The 21,485-nt window shown below is 44.4% G+C and overlaps 1 protein-coding gene across 1 annotated transcript in view; it reads right to left on the bottom strand.

The window, feature by feature from the left end:
- ltk (leukocyte receptor tyrosine kinase) overlaps positions 1-21,485 on the bottom strand; it is an 87,794-nt gene that overhangs the window by 33,838 nt on the left and 32,471 nt on the right. Inside the window, exons 5-12 of the mRNA XM_080413635.1 lie at positions 20,691-20,830; positions 16,690-16,824; positions 7,408-7,557; positions 6,592-6,692; positions 5,760-5,920; positions 4,021-4,115; positions 2,742-2,843; positions 1,627-1,801 (exon numbers count right to left, since the gene is read on the bottom strand). Of these exons, the coding sequence (XP_080269761.1) occupies positions 1,627-1,801; positions 2,742-2,843; positions 4,021-4,115; positions 5,760-5,920; positions 6,592-6,692; positions 7,408-7,557; positions 16,690-16,824; positions 20,691-20,830 (1,059 nt within the window). The remainder of the gene's footprint in view (positions 1-1,626; positions 1,802-2,741; positions 2,844-4,020; positions 4,116-5,759; positions 5,921-6,591; positions 6,693-7,407; positions 7,558-16,689; positions 16,825-20,690; positions 20,831-21,485) is intronic.

The raw sequence follows: 21,485 nt of genomic DNA on the forward strand, positions 1-21,485 counted from the left end.
CGTGAAGCCTAATTTATGCACCATCGCACGGCGGCGCCACATACCGAAAATAGCAGACCTACAAGCTCACAGCGTGGCGCGGCCGGCTATTTCCGACACGTGACAACGAAGCGCGACAAAGTACGAATCGGCCGTAAACAATTCTAAAGTTCTTTTTTGACTCCTTTCTACCTCTTCTTCTAGTTTCTCTATCCCAGCACAAATACTGTACTGTAGCAGGTCTGATAATGAGGTCCCATGACTGGCTTGGCAAACACAATACAATAATTCAAAGCCTTCATCTTATTTGGCAGATAGAATAATTTAGTCCCCAAGCACTCAGTCACACCTCTCTCTGTCACCCGGCCCTGGCCTGAGTCATGCAGCACACATATGCCAATGTCCAAATGTCCTTCAATGACCAAAGTGCCTTGGGCATGTGAACGAGATATGTCATTGGTAGGAAAATAAAAATAAAGAAAATAAAAGGATAATGGTGGTAGAATGCTGAATCTACTTTTGCCATCTGTTCAGGCAGCATCACTTTGCAAATGGACTCGCTGGGATTAGGATGAAACCCGATATTAAATATAATTTATATTTATAAAATGTCAAGGACCCCCAGTTTTATATGCATTAGGCCACAGACCCCCCATTTGATTTTATCTCTGGGACCCCAATCTAGCGTTAAAGGACGACTTCACCCATTTTCAACCTATCTTCATATAATTGGTCCTCACTAATACTCATGATAAAATGGTAAAATAAAATTCTACTCGGTCTGTGTCTCATAGGAGGACTGTGGACAGTCCAGAAACCCGTCTACCAGTGACATCATCATTAAGCAGAACAAGATTTCACATTTTTTATTTAGATTTGAATTAACGCGAGAACAATGGCTTCTATTATTGCATAGCAACTTTCCAGGAATAGAAAGCATGCAGTTTCTATTAGCTTGGATTCCGCATTGATGATGTCACTGGTAGATTCTGAACTGTCCATAGCCCTCCTCTGAGACACAGACGGAGTAGAAAAAAATTGTGCCATATTATCATGAGCATTAGTGAGGACCTATTATATGAAGATGGGTGAAGTCGTCCTTTAATTGCAATCTCGCAAGGGTCCAATTGGTTCCTAATTATTAATAATTTGTCTCTGCTCAATACTTACTTTTTTTCTCTGAGCTCATCCAATGTTGGCTTTATTTTGGGCATAATGTGTGTTTTTGTGGTCATTTGTGTACACGCTCTGTGTATATACTCTGATTGTTTTCTTTCTTCTTATTTTGTTCTTGCCCTGTTCAGCACTTTGGTCAATCTTGGTTGTTTTAAATGTGCCCTATAAATAAAGTTTGATTTGATTTGCTAATTTAGCTAGGGATGCACTTTAACCACTTAAACCCCAGCATCCGTATTGTGGTGAAAGCTTTCACTGAAAATAGACGATCGACATGCTGGGCTTGTTGATCGGCTATTTTCAGCGAAAGCTTTCCCCACAATAACAGAAAACGGAACAGACGCTAGTATAGAGCCCTGAGGGACCTGGCTTTAAGTGGTTAACCCCCTCAAGGAGGGGCCTCTGTGGGCCCCCGGATGCCACGTTGAGAACCAAGTGATGAACTGTAGTATCACAACTACCCTCACTTACGTGTATCTGTTGGAGGCAGGTACCCTCCATATTTGGACTCCTTTAAAAGGGGGGTCTTTTCCCACGGTGACGCTGACATTGGTGTTTCGGTAGGCGCTGTCACACTGGGCCTGGGTGGGACCCTGAGGCCCGCTGGCACCACAAGAGGTGAACCACCACTCCATCAACGAATCCTCTGCAGAGAGACCCAGGAGGAAGGTCACATACAGTACACGGTTTCTCAACGTCGGCCTCTCAGGTCTGTAACTCTCAGAGTTAAGACCTGTAAGGGTCCATTTTGGACCCCTAGTGGTCCCCAGACCCAACGTTGAGAAACAGTCAGATACAGTCCAGAATCGTTCATGTGGATGAATGAGGAAGGAAGGAAGGAAGGAACTAAGGAACTAACGAACGAACGACGGGAGGTAAGAATGGATAATGGAAGGAATCATTGAAGACAGGGCAGAATCAAAAGGCAGAACTGAATGAAAGAAAGGACATAAAAAAAACAATAAAAGTCCCAGGTGTCTGAAGGGAGAGGCCTGTGACACCCCCCCCCCCCCCCCCACACACACACACACACACACACACACACACACACACACACAGAACAAATTAACACCCGATGTTGCACATTACAGCGCTGCAACTAACATCTGCTCGGCAAAATCACATTAAGCACATGAGCCCTGGCGTCCCTATTCTGGGCACGTACTGTAATAGGTAAACATTCAGCAAAAATAGGCAAACATTGGGCGGAAATAGCTGATCTACAAGCTCAAAGGTCTGCCTTTTTTTTTGCAATTTGACGTATAACGAAGTGTATAGGGTTTAAGCGGTTAATACACAACACACCATCGGGTGCATGAAAATCAGAGCCAATAACGGACACACAAAAAGCCCTGTGTTCAAGCCATATAGTGCAGAGGTTCTCAACCGTTTCTGGATCAGGGCCCATTTGAAAATCTCAAAAGCGTTCGTGGCCCAACCATCTGACCACTTAGCGCGTTAAGTGGTCAGATGGGTGGGCCGCATGCATTTTCAGAGCATGTCATGGTGAATCAATTGATTATCAGGATATAGTGGACACCTTCTGGGGAAATCTCTCTTGGTATTCAACAGCGTAGCATCCATACCTGAGGCAGATGGCTCAGGAAGAGGACTTAAGAAATCCTCTAAGTCCCCCATTGAGTCCATGTCATGGAAGAATCTGTGACTGAGCAGCAGGGAGTTCAGATCTGAGAGAGAGGGGGGGGGGGGGGAAACCAGAGAGACAGAGAACATGAGAGAGGGAGAGAGAAAATACAAGAGTGGGAGTGGCAGATTTAGGAAAGAAAAGTATTACACAGGAAGACACATCCATCTGCAGAACACAAGCCTTAAAAATGTCTAATTTGCTTCCATCTGCAGGGCAGAGAGCCTCTTATGGTTTCTTTAAAGAATGATGAGGTACGGTATGAAAGAAACTGGTATACTTGAGCTGAATTCAGATGGAGATAGGGCAGATAAAAGGACACATGAAAAGAGTAAAAAAAAGCAGGGTGGATGAGATAAGTGAGTCGTTTGCGTGTGCGTAGAAAGGACATCATGAAGATGTTAGCAAGTTTAAGCTCACAATCAAAAACAGGATTCTGGAATAGACCCTGATATCGCCTAGGAATTCACGTTCCAATCGCACCGAACTGGCGCCTGTGCGTCGGCGGAATCTCCGCAGACCGCCATCAGTGCTCAGTGTAACCACACCTCCTCCTAAAGTCGTCCCTGATTAACCGCACAAACAAAAACACGAAGGCAATGTCTCCTGGCCGTTTTACACTGAGAGCACATCTGGGTAGAACATTATGACACCCAATCAAACAAAGGAAATGTCACCGACAAACTTCATCACGGAGAGTGGCACTGGTGCGAAACAGAGACGTACAAACTAGCACTATAATAAATGATACTGGCACTGGTATGATGGCATGCTGTTTTATGGTGGGATTGCGGAGCCGCCTCCCACAGTGAAGGATTCTGGGTGGATTGTCCTCCATTCAGAAACAATCATAGAGAGGCTATATCATGGAGCTATAGGAGACGCCTCCAGACCTTAGTGAAAAACAGCGGTTAGCGGTTAGTCATCACCAGTCAGCATAATTGATTGAAGCCTCTATTTCCATTACACCCAGTAAGGGAGTTGATCATTCCATGATGCTTCGAGGACAGCTCGATTTAGCGCCTCAACTGTGACATGTGAAAACCATGGATGACAGTATATAAATGGTTCTTCCAAACCCAATGAGGACCTACACACTCTCAGTTGTGAGCTTGTAACATGATTTCACAGAATTAACCCACAGCATGAACTTATCCTGGGTTCAACCTATGAGTTCAACCCATTACACGGTGGAGTCTATGTCATTTTGTGATGGCTACCTGTTTCGAAGCATGCCGCCCCGATGGCGATGTCATCGAGTGCAATGTCAGCATTGGAGCCATGATCCCACAGAGCTGTGACCTTCACATGGAACCTGGAGAAAAACACATTAGATTCACATTAGATATTAGATGTAAATAGAATCAGTCAAATCAATCGCATACGACATTCAGTTACACAGTGCGGCATGTGTAGTCCATACAGGCAGTGATGTAGTTTTCACTGCTACAGTAGTGTATGTGTGCCAAGGCAATTGTCTGATGTGACAGGGGTTGTTGGTCACCCGTTTGCCGTCTTGGGAGTGAGAATGAGTTGGACAGGGTTAGGATACAAAGATTGTCAGTGGGAGAGAATAAACCACACAGGCATAAACCTTTCTAAATTTCAGTCAGACACTTGTCAAGATGAAGATAATTTGCAATGACATTGTATTGTATTCAGCGGTGTGGCTCTGCTCCTGTGAGAACAATCCGCGCAAGCATGACCCAGACTATGAGATCACAACCAACCCCCAAAGCAGCACATAAAGATACACAGTTATAACGTGGACATGATAATAGACATAATATTAACCCCCTCATATGGCAGAACCTAAAGATATACAGATATTAAGAACATGATACCATAAACCAGCATTGAGTGACCAGCCTGAACTATTAGCAAGTTCCAAGACTGCAAGTAACTCCTTCCTGTTGTTCATCATCATCACCCCCTCTTCCCAATGGTGGTACAGTAGAAGCACTAAGATTTTTTACTTACGGTAAAAGTAGCAACACCACAATATAAAAATACTCCGTTACAAGTAAAAGGCCTGTAGCCTATTCCAAATTTTACTTGAGCAGTTAAGTGAAAAAGTATTGGCATCAGAATTACAGTAGGAAAGTAAAAAATAGCAGATCTACAAGCTCACACGACTAATTTCAAATAGCCGATCGTATAAAATATGGCTTCATTGGTTAATGTATAAAAATATATAATAATAATCTAAATCTACAAAGTGTTTTAAATGTTTTAAATAATTGTAATGGAAAAAAAATACAAATTTGCTTCTGAGATGTAGTGTATCGAAAAGATCGAAGTATCGAAACGTTGGAATACTCAAGTAAAGTAAAAGTAAATAAAAATTACACTTAAGTACAGTACTTGAGTAAGGAGCTGTGTCCACAGAAAGTCTATAACATATCGTTGCTGTCGGGCAGAAACCGCTTATCTCCATATTTTAAAATGTTTAGTTTTTTCATAAATTAACGCCCTACTTGATCACACCACACAAAAGCATCAAAAGTAGCAGACGCAACGAGATACATTTTGAGCTCGTAGATCTGTCCTGTCATCTGTGTTATTAGCACAAATAGCTTAGCACAAACAGTAAACATGGACTTCTCATTGTTGTAGTAATAATAAATTCAACGTCAGGTCGTAAATGACCGGGTTGTCAGACAGACACAGCCAGGAGGATCAAAAGAGCATGCGCTCCACTCCAAAAGTTGAACTATTATCTGCTTGAAGCGCAGCCAAAATTACGGCAGACGCCAAGAGTGCTGAAGCGCGATGCTCCGGTGCTTGGGAGAGGAGCGCTTCAGCACGTCTTTACCATAGAAATGCATGGCAGACAGACGCTGGCAGCTGGAAACACCCCTTAATGTATTTAGTTACTTCCCACCACTGCCTCTTCCACCCAGTGAGTGACTCTAACGCTCCTCCATCCTCTTTTCTACCCCCCCCCCCATTCTCTTACCCATGATGAAGGCCAGTCAGCTGAAGAGTGATGTCTTGCCAGTCGTCTGTCCACTGGCCGTTTCTCTCCCAGACCAGAGGTGAGGTGGCCGTACCATTCTCTTTGACAGCCACCACCACGGTACCATTGTACTCTCCAAATACGTAGATGGAAAAACGTAGCTGTGAAAAGAAATTAAATGCTTTTTTTTGTGTGATGATTAACACATTGAGTGCCAAAAACGGTCCGGACCGTTTTTGAGAAGCTATGCGTTATGTGCCATAAACGGTCCGGACCGTTTTTGGCCAATTTTTTAAAAATATATTTTTCCCACGTGGGGCGCTCTCACGAAACTTTGGGATCATCCAAGGAGTCTCTAAGAAGGAGAGGCCGGATGTGGATCCATGTCAAAAATGCTTCCGGTTGTCCGCTCCAATGTTAACTCCTTGACTAAAAGCTTAATATCTCCATTTCTTTTGAACGTGGTGGAAATTAGCCGTTTTCGATCGGCGATCACTATGCAACGGAGGATCGCTTTAGAGATATTATTGTTCCAGGCGTTAGTCGGGATCCTCCGCCGTCGCGCACACACGCTTTGTTTACCTGCGCGTCCTCGTCGGGGCTTCTACAGCACAAAACATATCAGCGTAAGTGAATGGAAGATATGCTGGCACTAGATGTACCCTATTTTAATAAACCTCTGGCACACAATGTGTTAAGTCTTTGATTGATTGATTGATTGATTGATTCATCCATGCAAATTCAAGCCAAAGCGCTGCTTTACCATATAACACAAAATGTATAGGAACTCCATTAAATAATAACTAGCCATGAAGTAGGATCACTGACTGACCTGGCAGGCATTGGTAGACACTGGCGAGGGGAAGGAAGTGCTTTGAACCGACGCCTCCTGATGGGGATCACTCGGCCGTACTGGCAGAAACAGGAAATGCCCTGGGGGAGTGAAAGAAATGTAACACAGTGGAAAGCTGACGGAGACATCGAGTTTTTATAGATTGCTGTTGACAAGCTCAGATATTGTACAGGGGGGAGGCTGTTGAGCTTTTCAGTCCCCATCACTGAAACAATAAATACTGAAGTGTCTCGGCTTGACGCCTGAATCAAGCTGGACCAGAACCAACAAGCCATAAAATGAAACTCTTAAATGATGTCCATGTACGGAAGTCAGCTTAGGGAAAGTGGGTTTAAAATAAAGCCATTTTGAGCCGGGGCTCCATTGCACTACAGTTCTAGATTTAAACTGCCTATTCTGTACGTGCTCACGTCAGTTATGTAATTTCCTACGGCAATCTCACAAAGCATTCTTGCACTAAAGCCCTTAGGCTATCCTTAATGTTTAGAAAACCAAAAATAACAGCCTGTTCAAGCCATAAAAGAAAATAATTACTTTTGACATTTTGTAATACGAGAAACGTGGAAAAGGAAACTTTGGGGATCATTTGTTAGTGCATACATGCATCTCTTCACACCCCATTAGCAGATTACAATGGGACATTGAATGGAGTTCCCCCAAATCTGAAAATAAGTGCAGTAGTAAAGGATCTGAGTATCACTGTAACACACACACACACACACACACACACACGCACACGCACACGCACACACACACACACACACACACACACACACACACACACGCAGAGCATACCCGGTGTATTCTGCAGTGTGATGCCTTGCGTTGCTTGTCTCTCCATCAGCTCATCTCCCGTGACCCTCCTCCAGGGTGAGTGCTGATGGGCCACAGACCAGCCACATGCATCCCCTTCAAATGAACAGTGGGAGCCAAATGGCAGAGCATCTGTGGAAGAGGCAGAGTATCTTAATCACATTTAACTGACACTATCTCTATTCAATGGGAAAGAATCGTTACCTCAGGTAAGCATTGCTTCTAAGAGGTTTTATCCAAACTAGGGCTGCAGCTATCCATTATTTTCTTAGCGATTATTCTATCGATACATTTTTTGATTAATCAAATAATCGAAAAGCGTGTATTCTTCGATAATTTGCTATATTTTTGCTCACGACGCCTCAGTATGCATCGTGTTGTCAGCTTGTAGATATTTCCAATCAGATAAGGCTATATTACAGACATACAGTATTGTGTATAGGCTACTGTAGAACTGAGTCTATATTTGAGAAATTCCACCATTACGGTGACCCCCCCCCACTCCGTACCACCCCCACTCCAATCCAACCCCATCACTCTCTCAATTGCTCACAGTACATTGATTCCATTACGGGCCAAAGCAAAGCTGTTCAGTTCACAGCGTGACCGAGTGTTTGTCTTTGCATGGGATGACAGATGTTCTGACTGTTGAAAGAGAGTGGAAAGACAGGAGGGAGAAAGGAGACATTGATTGATTATCTAAAAACTTACTTTATCTACAGTATATTTTCAAAGCTGGGAAACAAAAACATGGCATTAAAACATAATACTGTGTGCCTGTTCATGACATTTTACAGTATATAAATTTTGAGGCATGTTTTTCTTTTTTCAAAGAACTAGAAAAACAGGCTGTCAAATTCCTAAAAGTACTGTGTGATTGAAGATCTAAAGAAAAAACGTTTTTTCTTGAAGACAAGAACGGCTTTGCACAAGGAATACAGCTCTACTGTACTTGCCATATCATTCACCATAATGTGCTGGTCCAATTTAATAGTATCTTGCAGCAATAGGATTTGTATGTTCAGTACGTCTATATCTGCTATATAAAGTTCAGGTTATGTTTGTGGGTCTATCTGTAACAGGCGCGCAGATATGTTTATACGACACATTGTCAATGGAATAACGTGGTAACCGCAGCCCAAATGAATATGCGCGATGCCAGCTCATATCGGCACGTCACAAGCCCATATTATATGGAGATACCATGACTGTGTGTTCCCGGATTATGCCCATATATGGAGATCACCACCATTAGTACAAATCGTCGTTGTTAGGCAACGGTCCATGACATGTGTGGTGTCCAGTTGATTTGTAAAAACATAGTGACCAGCACAACACAAGCCATTGTCAACACAGCTTGCAACATGGCACACACTATCATGAATGTCCTGAATTCTGCTCCGGTAAAGGGACGACTCAATGTTCTCTCCTCAGACTCCTCAGACTCCACCATAGACATTCTCTTCCAGCTTGGTACCACCCAGGATCCTGAAACCAAAGACAGGGTTCAGGCACTTCTACAATGGGTCCGTGACATGAGCACAGGTTCAGCCTCTTCCTCTTTAAAGGAGTATGGCCTCCCCAAGCCTTCACCCTCCCACCTCCACTGTGTTGCGGCCATCTTGTGGCACAGCTATGAGCTGCCTGTCGACTATGACCTCCCTGCACTGCTGGACAGAGAGCTCTTTGAGCTGCTGTACAACTGGTCCATGTCGCTGCCCTTTAACATGATGAAAAAGGCTGTGGATAGCCTCCTGTGTTCCATGTGCCACATCAACCCAAATTATTTCTCCCTGCTCATGTCCTGGATGAGCATTGTGGCACCAAGCGCCAGCCATTACCAGGCACAACACCACCACCTCTCTATGACCGATGTTAGCAAGAAGCAGCACTATGCCAACACCACTGCGGCCAGCTGTGTGGGACTCACAGATGATTCAGAGCATGCAAGACCGCCGGTCAATTTGTCTGTGTCACAGCTGGCGACACTAGCCGCTGCTTCACAGTCCCCGGGAGCCATTAAGCAGCTATTAGACTCTGGCTTCCCCTCCCTGCTGGTTGAGAGCTTGTACCAGCTCTGCTGTGGCCTCCTAGCCAGTGCCGACCTGCCTCTTCCCGCAGTTGCCCACCACCACCAGGCCCACTCAGCCCCGTCCCCACCCAGCCAACCACTTCTGTCGGCAGAACTGGCTGTGCCGGTGCTGCACTTCCTGACAGAAGTGGGTAACAGTCACACAATGAAAGACTGGTTAGGAGGAACGGACGTCAGCCTGCTCTGGACGCCCTTGCTGTTCCTGCTGTGCCACTCCAGTGCCATAGCGGGTGCATTGGGTGCCCCACCCAATGCACCCGCTATGGCACTGGAGTGCCATAGCCCCTGGCAGAGACTGCCAGCCCCTGGCAGTCTCACCACTCTGGAGGACGCCGCGATGGCCTTCTTCCTGCAGTGCATCTCCGGCCACCCCAACAACCAGCGGCTTATGGCACAGCTGTTGTGTGAGCTCTTCCAACCTGCGCCCCAGCGAGAGAAAGTGCCTGTTTCTAGAAACATCTCAGGCTTCATCCAGAAGCATTTCTTGCAGCTCATGTTGGAGCAGGACAGAGTCACAGTTTTTGTCCGGTCTCCCCTTCCCCTGTACAAAGGACGCAAAAACAAAAATGCCACCAGCCATGTGATTCAGCACCCCATGTATGGAGCAGGCCACAAGTACCGCACCCTCCATCTGCCCATCTCCACCACGTTGGCTGAGGTCCTAGGCCAGGTATCATACTCCCCATACATCACTGCCAAGCTAATTTATGAGGATGAAATGAAAATGAAAAATGGAAGGAGGAAGGGGCTACGGTTTAGGGGGGGACGAGACATGAAGAAGCAGTCATTTTTCTACCAAATCTACCACAAACTGCTTCCAGGTCATCCCCTCCCAGTAGACCTGACCCTGGCCCAGCTGCTGACCCTCCTGTACAACCGCAAGCTGCCACTGGGTTACCGTTCTATTGACCTGACGGTCAAATTGGGCTCCAAGGTGGCCTCCAAGAAGTCTCTACGCACAGAAAAAGTGGCGCACTGTGACATGCTGTGCAGCTTCCCCAAGAATGAACCCATGACGCTGGTTGACGAGTGGCCGGAATTGGCCATGGCCATTGACGAATCCCTGCTGGAGACCAGTCCCATCAAGGAGTGGCAGGACATGGCCATGGCCATTGACGAATCCCTGCTGGAGACCAGTCCCATCAAGGAGTGGCCGGACATGGCCATGGCCATTGACGAATCCCTGCTGGAGACCAGTCCCATCAAGTCATCACTGGAGGTGTTTTCCGGCATGGGTGGCCTATCGCTCATCGCAGAGAGGCTGCCTATGCGTAACCCTAATGCAATACAGCAATATGGCAACAAGGCTAACGAATACGCCTGGGACTGCTACCAGGACCACCAAGAATATACTTTATCCAGGTCCCTGGACGCCTTCAGCCTCTTCCTGCGGCTTCCCGGCTATGCCGACGTCCTGCTCAAGGAGAAGCATGGCCGGTATCTGTTGCGCCTGGTCCTGAGCATCACAGGCAATAGAGAGGGCGATCATTACCTTAAGTCTTCGTTGGCCAGCGAGCTGCCCATGCTACCATTCCACCTGCTACAGTCACTGTTGCGCAGAACTCCCCTTACCTTGGATGACGGTGTGCTGCGTCGCAAGGCCCTTGAGATCGGTGCCATCAATCACATCCTGTCCTGCGTCTCAGCCCTTAGCCACCACGTGCCTCACTTTCCAAACTCAAGTCCCAACCCCTCTGAGCCTCAGGGGTCCAGTGGTTATGGTGAATATACTATTGAAGGGCAACAGCTGTACTGGCCCAAGGGAACAGGCTTCAGTTCAGAGTCGTCGATTATGATTGATGATTTTTATATGGACATATCCACCTATCCATATCCACATATCCATTCTGATAAGGACATATCAGAGCAGGCTCTTACTCTTACCAAACAGTATCTGCAAGAGGATTATGTCATCTCCCTATTGCAGGTGCTGGCTAGCTACATAAATCCAGAAGGCTCTGCAAGTGTCCCTACAGGGGAAAACAGCACAAACAGCAGCAGCACAGCCTTGCCCTCAATGCTGCAGGAGGTGCTCAGGCAGTCCTGCCTCATCCCCTTCATGTCCTCCTACCTACGCAACGACTCTGTGATGGACATGGCACGCCACATGCCCCTGTATCGGGCGCTGATGGAGCTACTGTGGGTCATCTCTACCTGCACAGCCCTGGTTCCTCTACTGCTGCCCCTTTCCGGGGAGGAGTGCTCCAAAGGACAGACCTCCATCAGCATGCTGCTGGCCAAGATGAAGACCTGCATAGACATGTACACTGCCTCAGTTCAAAGACATTTGCACTGCCTCAGTTCAAAGAAAGAAAAGAGCAGAGGTATGGTGAAGATGGGTTCAGATAGTTCAGATGGCTTGACACTGCTGGGGTCAGAAATCCAGAGAACATCCGAGATAGTTTGCACTGCTACCACCAGCCTACGGCAGGCCAACCAGGAGAGGAAGCCCGTAGAGTCTTCAAAGAAGAAGTCGATCCCAAGCTCCTTAGAGGAGAGATACGTTGCTGCCATGAAGAGAATCCAGTTTAACATGTTTGATATGGCCTCGGAGGACAATAAAGGGAAGTTGGCCTTCCATGTCAACTACCATTACAAGTTTGAGGTGAATAATACCAGCGATGCCAACAGTGCTGCTCGTGCCCGCCGCCTGGCACAGGAGGCCGTCACTCTCTCCACCTCTCTGCCTCTCTCCTCCTCCTCCAGTGTGTTTATCCGATGTGACGATGAAAGGTTGGATATCATGAAGGTTCTCATCACAGGTCCAGCCGACTCTCCATACGCCAACGGCTGCTTTGAGTTTGATGTGTACTTTCCCCAGGATTATCCCCACTCCCCTCCAAAGGTCAACCTGGAGACAACAGGGGGCCAAAACGTGGGCTTCAACCCTAATCTTTATCCAGACGGAAAAGTATGTTTAAGTCTCCTCAACACTTGGTCGGGGAGACCAGAAGAGAAATGGAACCCACAGAGTTCGAGCCTTCTACAGGTACTGGTGTCTTTGCAGTCTCTGATCTTGGTGCCTGAGCCTTTCTTCAACGAGCCAGGTTATGAATCCATGCGTGGTACCAGCAGAGGCACCCAGAGCTCCCGTGAGTATGATGCCAACATCCGGCAGGCCACTGTCAAATGGGCCATGCTGGAGCAGATGCTCAATCCCTCCCCATGTTTCAAAGAGGTGATACACAAGCACTTTTACCTGAAACAGCCAGAGATCATGGCACAGTGCAAGGCGTGGATTGCAGACAGCAGGAACAAGAGCTTTGGCCACTCTAGGTCTCAACACGCTGCCGCGCTCAAGAGCCACACAGCCCAACTACGAGAAGCACTTCTTAAGCTACCCTGCCCTGAGGGCCTGGAGCCCAAATAGGAGGAGTTCTCACAAATTAACCAATGTCAGCCCAAGGTTTTTGGTGGCCTTAAACCAAAGCTGTGTTTCGGTCAAAAACGTCCCCTCAAGCCCAGCCAAAAAGCAAGATTAGAAAAAGCCAAAAGAAAACCCCCAAAAAACAAAACAAAAAATCACATTATTAAAAATGGTAACATGTACAGTATAACAGTATGCTAAACACCATACCATTTAAAATGTGTATAGGATAGTTCCAGTAAAACTGAAACATTTGGATAAATAAATAAATCCCACACAAACAAATCACAAATATCACTAAATATGAAAAATACCCTGGGATTTACTTCCTTGTCCTACTGGCAGTGTGCACAATACATTTTACGTTGATCAGCGAAGTGGTCTGGTTTACCATACTTTAGCCACGGACAAGACAGAAAGACAGAGACAACACACACAGGCAGTGGCGTAAAAATTGACTAATTAAATCTTTAAAATCAGATAGGCCTATTCATTATGCTTGCATAACGCATGGTCACAAATAAGATAGTTATTATTGGAACATTAGCCTATATTTAGGGAGATTTGGCCTTTTATAGACAAAATTGTCGGTTCTCTGTGTTTCCTTAATTGTATAGAAAAGAAAGGAAAGGAAATTCGAGACAGAACACAACACATAGAAAGATTGCGCATTTTGGTCTATAAACCAACAGCTCATAGCGGCGTACTGTACAGTAGTTGCGAGGTCGAGATGAACGACGCACCTGCCGCGATTGTGAACAGAGCAGCAGCAGCAGCAGCAGCAGCAGCAGCAGCAGCAGCAGCTCAGCACAGTCAGGGGAGCCCGCGGTATCATCGCCTCTTCTGACTTCCTCCAGGTTATTACCCTCTACTCCAGAGCTGTTGGGGGGCCCGCAGTTGGTAGCAGCAGCCACCAGGCTCCGCCAAAATTCGGTCAACTCAACTGTCATTACATCTCTGTATGTATTTATTATTTTATCGACGGCACGGGTGGGCCCCAAATGGCTGCGTCACCGTAGTTACCCCCCCTGCAGGGGTTGTAAACATAATCTCCTCCCTGTACATCCTTTGGCCTGGCGGAGATAATGACTAACTTTCTTTCATCATGAACTGATTTGTTTCGGACCAGGTAGGTCCCCCTTTTTTACTGTTAGGTCAAGGTTGTAACGAAGAATACAATTATCGTAATACTGTACATCCATTGTAAAACTACCTCTACTTCACACAGAGGATATTAGTACCAAACAAAACAAAACAAGACACAAACAGGAATCCCAGTTTTTTCATTTGTTTTAACCGTAGCTGCTCCAGCTCCTCAACACCAATACTTTCCAATAAATAAACGTTCTTTCTTACACAGACAAAGCCTATTTGATGAATAGGGAAAGGCAAAGGAATATTTCCTGGTCCCTGGGGGTGGGGAAAGTTTTTACTGCTTCACCCAGCAGGCAGCTGCTCAGATGGCTCTGATAAGTGCACAGGGGGATCTGCTGTATCTTGCTCTGGGACACATCAACACATACACTGGGAAAGCTAAGGGTTGAGCCGGCTGGTCATCTACGACCGACCTTGAATACTATATGTGCAAGACAACTAATGGACAATATTACAGATTCCGACAACAAGGAAAATAAACATCCTGAACTCGAAGGAGATCATGATGGACTACTCAGGTCCTGAGGCAGCAGAGTATCAATGACGGGGTATTTGAAAAACTAAAGGGGGCAACGCAAAGTATTCCAAGTAAAAAGCAAACAAAACAAAACAAAAACATATGCAGCCCCTTGTGGCACACAACGAGCCCAGCGCCAGTAGAAAATACAGATGGGTGCAAATATAATCCACAGAGGGACACAAAACATTTGATTATATATCTAACAACAACAAAGAACCATAAGCCGGGACATTGATTCAGTGTTCCGTGAGTAGGCTACTCACCCAACAGTTAATTGTGTGATTTTAGGTCACTGAAAGTTCTGGCAGAAAACTTGTAGTTAGTCAGATATCTCTACTTTTCAATGAGATTCACACATGACTGGGCAAAATGGGGGGCAAACCAGTGACCTTCTGATTCACAGGCGGCCTTTTTACCCTCTTAACAACGGCCGCCTGTAAACATGATGTATAATATGTACATCGCCCAGTACAGGGCCGGATTAGCACTATGTGGTTCCCCAGGGTGACCTCAAGGTGAAGTCCCCCCCCCCCCCTGCTCCCTGGGGCGGCGATATGGCTTGAGGCTGAGGGAGGTTGTTGTTTTGGCGGATATTGTTAGTTTCTTTTCGTTTTTTGGTTACTTTACGTTTTAGGGTTAGGGTTATGTTATTTAATTGTCATTTAATTGTTTTTTTTTTGGGTGCCCCATTGGCTGGTGCCCCAGGGCACTCGCCCCCTACGGCGTATGGGTAATCCGGCCCTGACATCGCCACATGCACACCTTAACATTGTGCTGCATCTAGCCTTTTCAAAAGCTCTTCTGACAGCCAGTTGGTAGCTGATAATGTTCCTTATCATTGTTGCTTGAAAGTGGCCTTGATGCCAAGACTAATAAACACGGTTGCAGTAGTTTTTTAAAACAGCAGTCTTATACAGTACATATGTATACAATCATATATTTGCTGGAATGTGTATTTTGATAATTAAATCATGATTTAAATGTCTGTGAGCTGTACACATGTGAAAAATCTATTGATCACACTTAACTTGAGGAACTGATACTGCATTTCTAATTAATCTTAAAACTATCATTTATCAAGATGTCTCAATAACGTATGTCTTAACAAAACGTGTCTTAAGACCTATATTGATGGCTTGTGTATATTCCTATGCAGTACCTTCAGTGTTGGACGCTCTTGCATTGCAATTGAGTTGCAACGTGGCCACTTGCTGGCTAATCTAATGCCTCCAGCCAAAGGATTATCAATTTATCATGGTCTTAAACTTTAATACAGTTAATGCAAGTGGCATACTGGCTGCCAGCACTGTACTGTACCACCACTTTCTGTCCTTTTGGCCTGGCCTGCTTAAGTACATCTCTGCATTGCATAACACTTACCCCACCCACACACTGCCTACCCCCCAGCCCAAGATCCGCATGCACGTGTCTGATTTTATCATAATAATCTGAAAGAAAAAACTCCCGCACACCGTCTTCAAATTAATCGGCCTCAGGTCTTAATGCGTTAATATTCAAGTTGTGTGTGGATGTATTAATGACAAAAACAGTTTAAATGAATGCAAATTAAAATCACAAGAAATAAATGCTCTCCATGTGTAACCTTTATGCTTAATGCATACTCTGTCATAGTACATCACAACACGTGAGCTTGCAGATATTTTTGGTGTGCAATGCTGTTGTCTGACGAAGTAAAAATCATAGTCTGAAGCTGAGTAGCTAGCTATCAGTTTATCCAGAGAGGCTGAAACAGTATAAAAAATGAATAGCAAAATTCAGTTCAACGCACATACCGTATGTGCTTTTCTAGCTTAAATCGCTTAAAATGCGGCCTGAATTCAGAAGATTAATCACTGCTTTAAGCATGAGTTGAAAAATATGCCAAGTCTTTTTCATTGTCATCCACATTTTTGTACAGTGGTTTTGCTACAGTAACTCTATAATTATGTTTGAAACAACTGCAACGAAATCTGTGTTTTGCTCAGACTGCAGAAACCAATTTGACAGGATCACTGTAGTGCCAAACAGTTTCTGGCTTTTTGAGCGACGGCTGTGTAAAGTTTATTTACCAGCATCACTCTGTTTGACCCACATCGGTCTGAGAGTGATACGAGAAACTGCAAGACTCACCACAGATGAATCCCTCATCCTCTCCCAGAGGACAGTCACTGTGGAAGTCACACACTCGGCTCTGGTCGATGCATCCTCCAGTGTCACAGTGGAAGGACTCCTCACACTCTGCACCCAGATCTGGGTCATGGTGACCTGTGGATTTTTTTTTTTTAAATATTTATTTTCATTTTTTTTTTAAATAAAAACACTTAATACAACATTCATATATCATATTTCTCATATCTCTTATCACGGTCAAGTAGGTTCACAATCACAAAAAAAATCAGACTTCAGCATTATTAATGAGAAGGTTACGTATACAGCAATAGGGAATATACATATCATTATACGGTATGTTCATTTCTCATGAAAAACTCTTAAAGAATTCCAAATTTGAATGAAAATGTGAGTCCTGTTATTGCTTGAAAACCTCAGCTTTTCCAAATGCAAAACATTCTACATGCTACAACCTGATTCAAACTTATTAATCCCATTTAAAACACTTTAAACCTTTATTGATAATAATTATAATTATCTAATGAAAAAAAATTGTTCTTGTTACATGAATACCTCTTAAGGTGATCTGATACAACAGTATTCTCAGGGCCTGATTTATAAGCGTTCTGCACCTTGAAACAGGCATGTCATTAAATGACACACGTAAACGCATACATTCAATCAAACAGGTGTCCAGACTTGGAAACAAGCCTGACTTGCGTGCGCCTCTCTCATTAATTAACCCGTTCAACACGGGAACATGGGCTGGATGCATCTGTGTCATTTTAGATTTGAGCTAATAACCATTATTTTATACTTTGGCTATTCAAAAATAGCAGATCTACAAGCTCATAGCGCGGCACCGAGTGCTGCGCTACAAGCTTGAACATTTGTGCAAATCATTGAATACATATATTTTTTGAAACAACATTTTTAACTAAAATCTTTGCTTCTGGAGGTCCCTGGAACAATATATTTTATAAATGTTAGCTTTAAAAAATATATATTCAAAGATTTGCACAAATGTTCAAGATTTTTCAAAAATAGCAGATATACAAGCTCATAGTGTAGATCTGCTATTTTTTAAAAGCCAAAGAAATAAAAAATGACACAGATGCGTTACCGGATTGAATGGGTTAACCGAGGACCGAACAAGTAATGGACGGAGGAGGTATGATCATGCGTGTAGTTGATTACACATTCTGCTGGAGTTAATTTAGGAGCGGCAATGGTTCAGGAGATACGACAGCTGCCTGGGAGACAGAATGTTCCCACTTCGATCCCTGGCCCCTCCTGGCTGTGTGCCGAAGTGTCCTTGAGCAAGACACTGAACCCCAAGCTGCTCCCAATGAGCAGGTCGGTGCCTTGCATTGGTTGCCTCTGCTGTTGTCATCGCTGTCATTGAATATGTTGTGTACTGCCTTAGCATGTAATGTGTAACAGGGTATCTGTGCTGTTGCAGTGTGTGTGTGTGTGTGTGTGTGTGTGTGTGTGTGTGTGTGTGTGTGTGTGTGTGTGTGTGTGTGTGTGTGTGTGCGTGTGCGTGTGCGTGTGCGTGTGCGTGCGTGAACGCCTGAATAAAGTACATTCTAAAAGTAGAAAGGCAGTATATAAAAGCAGTCCATTTACCATTCCATTTACCATTTACTACCAGTCACGAAAATACGAGGACAGATTTGCGTAGAATTTCTCAAACCCTAAAAGGCAGGTGCAAATTAGGACAAGCAGGCTACAGTATAGAGGAAGGCTAGAGTGGAGATGACAGTAAGGAGACACGGATAGGCGACTGGTCTGGAATACTTAAAACATAATTAAGTGTCGCTAGGCAACCGCCTGTCAGGTAAGCACCTCAACGGGGAGAGACAGTGGGACAGAGGCAGAGCACGGCCAAGAAGACCACGCCCCAGTCTGTGACGCGTCATCGAGGGACGCTACCAGCCAATCTACCTTCTCAATCAACCTGATTTGGGCGCACCTGCGCTGGCCAGCTGGGAGCCTACACTATGGGTGCGTTCGGAAATTGCGCACCGGAGCGCACTCACCTACTGTATTAGTTTGTATTGGCCAGTGCGCTCAGTGCTGTATTTCCGAACGCACCCTATGAAGAAAAGCACTGTCTCTGCCTCAGTATTCACTGGCTCTCGTTTCCACGTTGATCAGACGGGTGCTCAGGCGGTAAGCGATAACCTCCACTTATTCTCCTCCATATCCTTGGTGTTTAAGCGACATACTAATGTAGTCTTTTCTGTTATAGGCAACATATGACCCTGCTGAAGTCTAATGGAAATGTGCATGGATTGAAATGCATGACAATGTGCAGGAACTACAACGCATGAAAAAGTGCACGGCACAAATCCCGATTGGGAAGAATCTATGTTTTAACTGACCTTATTTACTTACCTTTTGGAGCTCTCCTCCATTACCTCTGTGCCATTATTCTAAATAAATGCCTGTTTAAGGCTTTCAACATACTGTCTCTGAGTGTTGGTTTGGTTCAGTCTTCACACCACATAAACCCTATATACTTCCGTTGACGTGTACATGTATGGGTCTATACTTGGTTGGTCCCATCCTTTTTTCCCTCTACACCAAATCCATTAGCCAAAAATAGTTGATCTACTGTACAAGCCTGCAATGCATTGTGAGCATTGGCTATTTTTGCAGAATGTTTCGCCTTCATTTGATTTCTACTTTGATAGTGCTATGACAATCTATAAATTCCAAGGAATCTCTATGTATGTGTCTGTCATTCACATATCTTGGGAACTGTTCATCCGACCGACTTCACACTTGGTGGGAGTATTGCTGAGGACACAAGGGAATGCAATGTTGAGTGTGAAGTTGATTGGTTGAGCGGTTCTCAACAGTGCAGCAAGCAGCAGTACCGGGAGCCAAGCCGTCGGCCGCTCCGAATGGGCATGCACTCCAAACGGCCACACCCTGAACAGGCACTACACTATATCAGTGTTGGCCCTAATAACATTGGAATCCAATGTTGTGCCCAAAGGAGCTGCTGCCCTCTTAAAATAATTTCATTAGTATTGTTTTCACTGGGAAGTTACGGTTTAAATTCTATTTCACAGACATCTATACCTAACCAAATAATACATCTTGAAAGTTTCAATGTCTGCTGTGCCTGCCAGTGTTGTGATCTGTGGTTTAATATGATAGGCCAATGTGACGAAAGTTAGACTGTTTGATACAGAATCTACAGACTCCATGTTTTGTTTTAGCACATACACAGCAAAAACTCAGAGTGTACAAATAAGAGTTAAAGGTAGGGTAAGTGATATTTTTTGGTTAAAACAAAAAGTATTTTTTTAAAAGGTTAAAATACTATATTCTGATAGTAATCATTGCTATATAGTGTTTTTTCAGTAACAGATGTCTCCCTGTCTCTCCAGCTCTTTAATAAACAGAAAATACATTTTTCGGTAGGTGTCAAAATCTCAGCCAATCAGGAGAAAGTACCAATTTTTAAGCTTAATTTGTATAGTTTTCAGTTCAAATTTTGCATGCTCATTTCTTAGTGTCATCACTTCCAATTTCACTTGTTTAATCTGTGTCCTGATTGAGTTCTCTGTCCTGGTTGGATAAAATTGGAAATGAAACTACAAAAAAAAACAAAAAAACTACAAAATACATTTTCTGTTTTATAAAGAGCTGGAGAGACATGGAGACTCCTTACATGGACAGGACACCCTATAGTAACGAGTACTATCAGAACATATACCCATTTTGCAATTATTTGAAACTTTGCAAATCACTTACACTACCTTTAAAGGATGTCACAGTGTAGAAGGTTTTATGGTGTGTTTTTTTTAATGTTGTGTGCTGTGAACAGACCATGGACAAACACCAAGACCAAAATAAAATAATAACCCAGCTTCAAGGAGGCTCAGTAAAGACCTTTGAACTACTGTACAACTGCTACTGAAGCTAACATCCAGCCCTTGAAATTATGAGCAAAACCACAATATAGTAAAATACAGTATGGCCTCCGAATGGGGCATTGAACTCACCCAGATCACAGTCTCTGAACTCCAGTGAATCCACCGCCAGAGTGGCCCCTTCCTGCCACACAGAGGAAGTGTAGAGCAAAGTCACCTGGAAGGGCTCGTCCACTTGGCCAATGACAGCTTCCAGAACCTCCCACTCAGCTCTGCAGTAACCAATTACAGACAGATGTTTTGGAGATTGTGTACAATGTTGAGAGTTTGGCCTGTATGGCCCTTGACTGATTTCAAATACTGTCTTAACGGTTTAGGAAATATAATGTTTGAAATATGGGACCATAAAGAAGAGAAAGGGTATGCTGTTAAGTCAAGTGGAGTATCAAGAAAGGAGTACAGTGTACAACTGCAGTATACTCGCATACAGTAATATACACACACACACACACACACACACACACACACACACACACACACACACACACACACACACACACACACACACACACACACACACACACACACACACACACACAGGTTGGGAATGAGTTGACTAGCTATACATTCTAAATCCCATTAATCTATCACGGACAAGCCTGTCAGGGAATTCTTTTTGAATTATATATACACTTTTTTTCTTTTATAAATTGCACCAATGATATTTATAGATCAATAGAATATGTCCCACTCCCTCACCCTGGGAGTGGGATATACTGAGATAAATGTAATGCATCTATTCTCTCTCTCTCTCTCTCTCTCTCTCTCTCTCTCTCTCTCTCTCTCTCTCTCTCTCTCTCTCTCTCTCTCTCTCTCTCTCTCTCTCTCTCTCTCTCTCTCTCTCTCTCTCTATTTCTCTCTCTCTCT

This window comes from Gymnoscopelus braueri (assembly GCF_963280865.1).
Source record: "Gymnoscopelus braueri genome assembly, chromosome: 19".
Taxonomy (NCBI): domain Eukaryota; kingdom Metazoa; phylum Chordata; class Actinopteri; order Myctophiformes; family Myctophidae; genus Gymnoscopelus; species Gymnoscopelus braueri.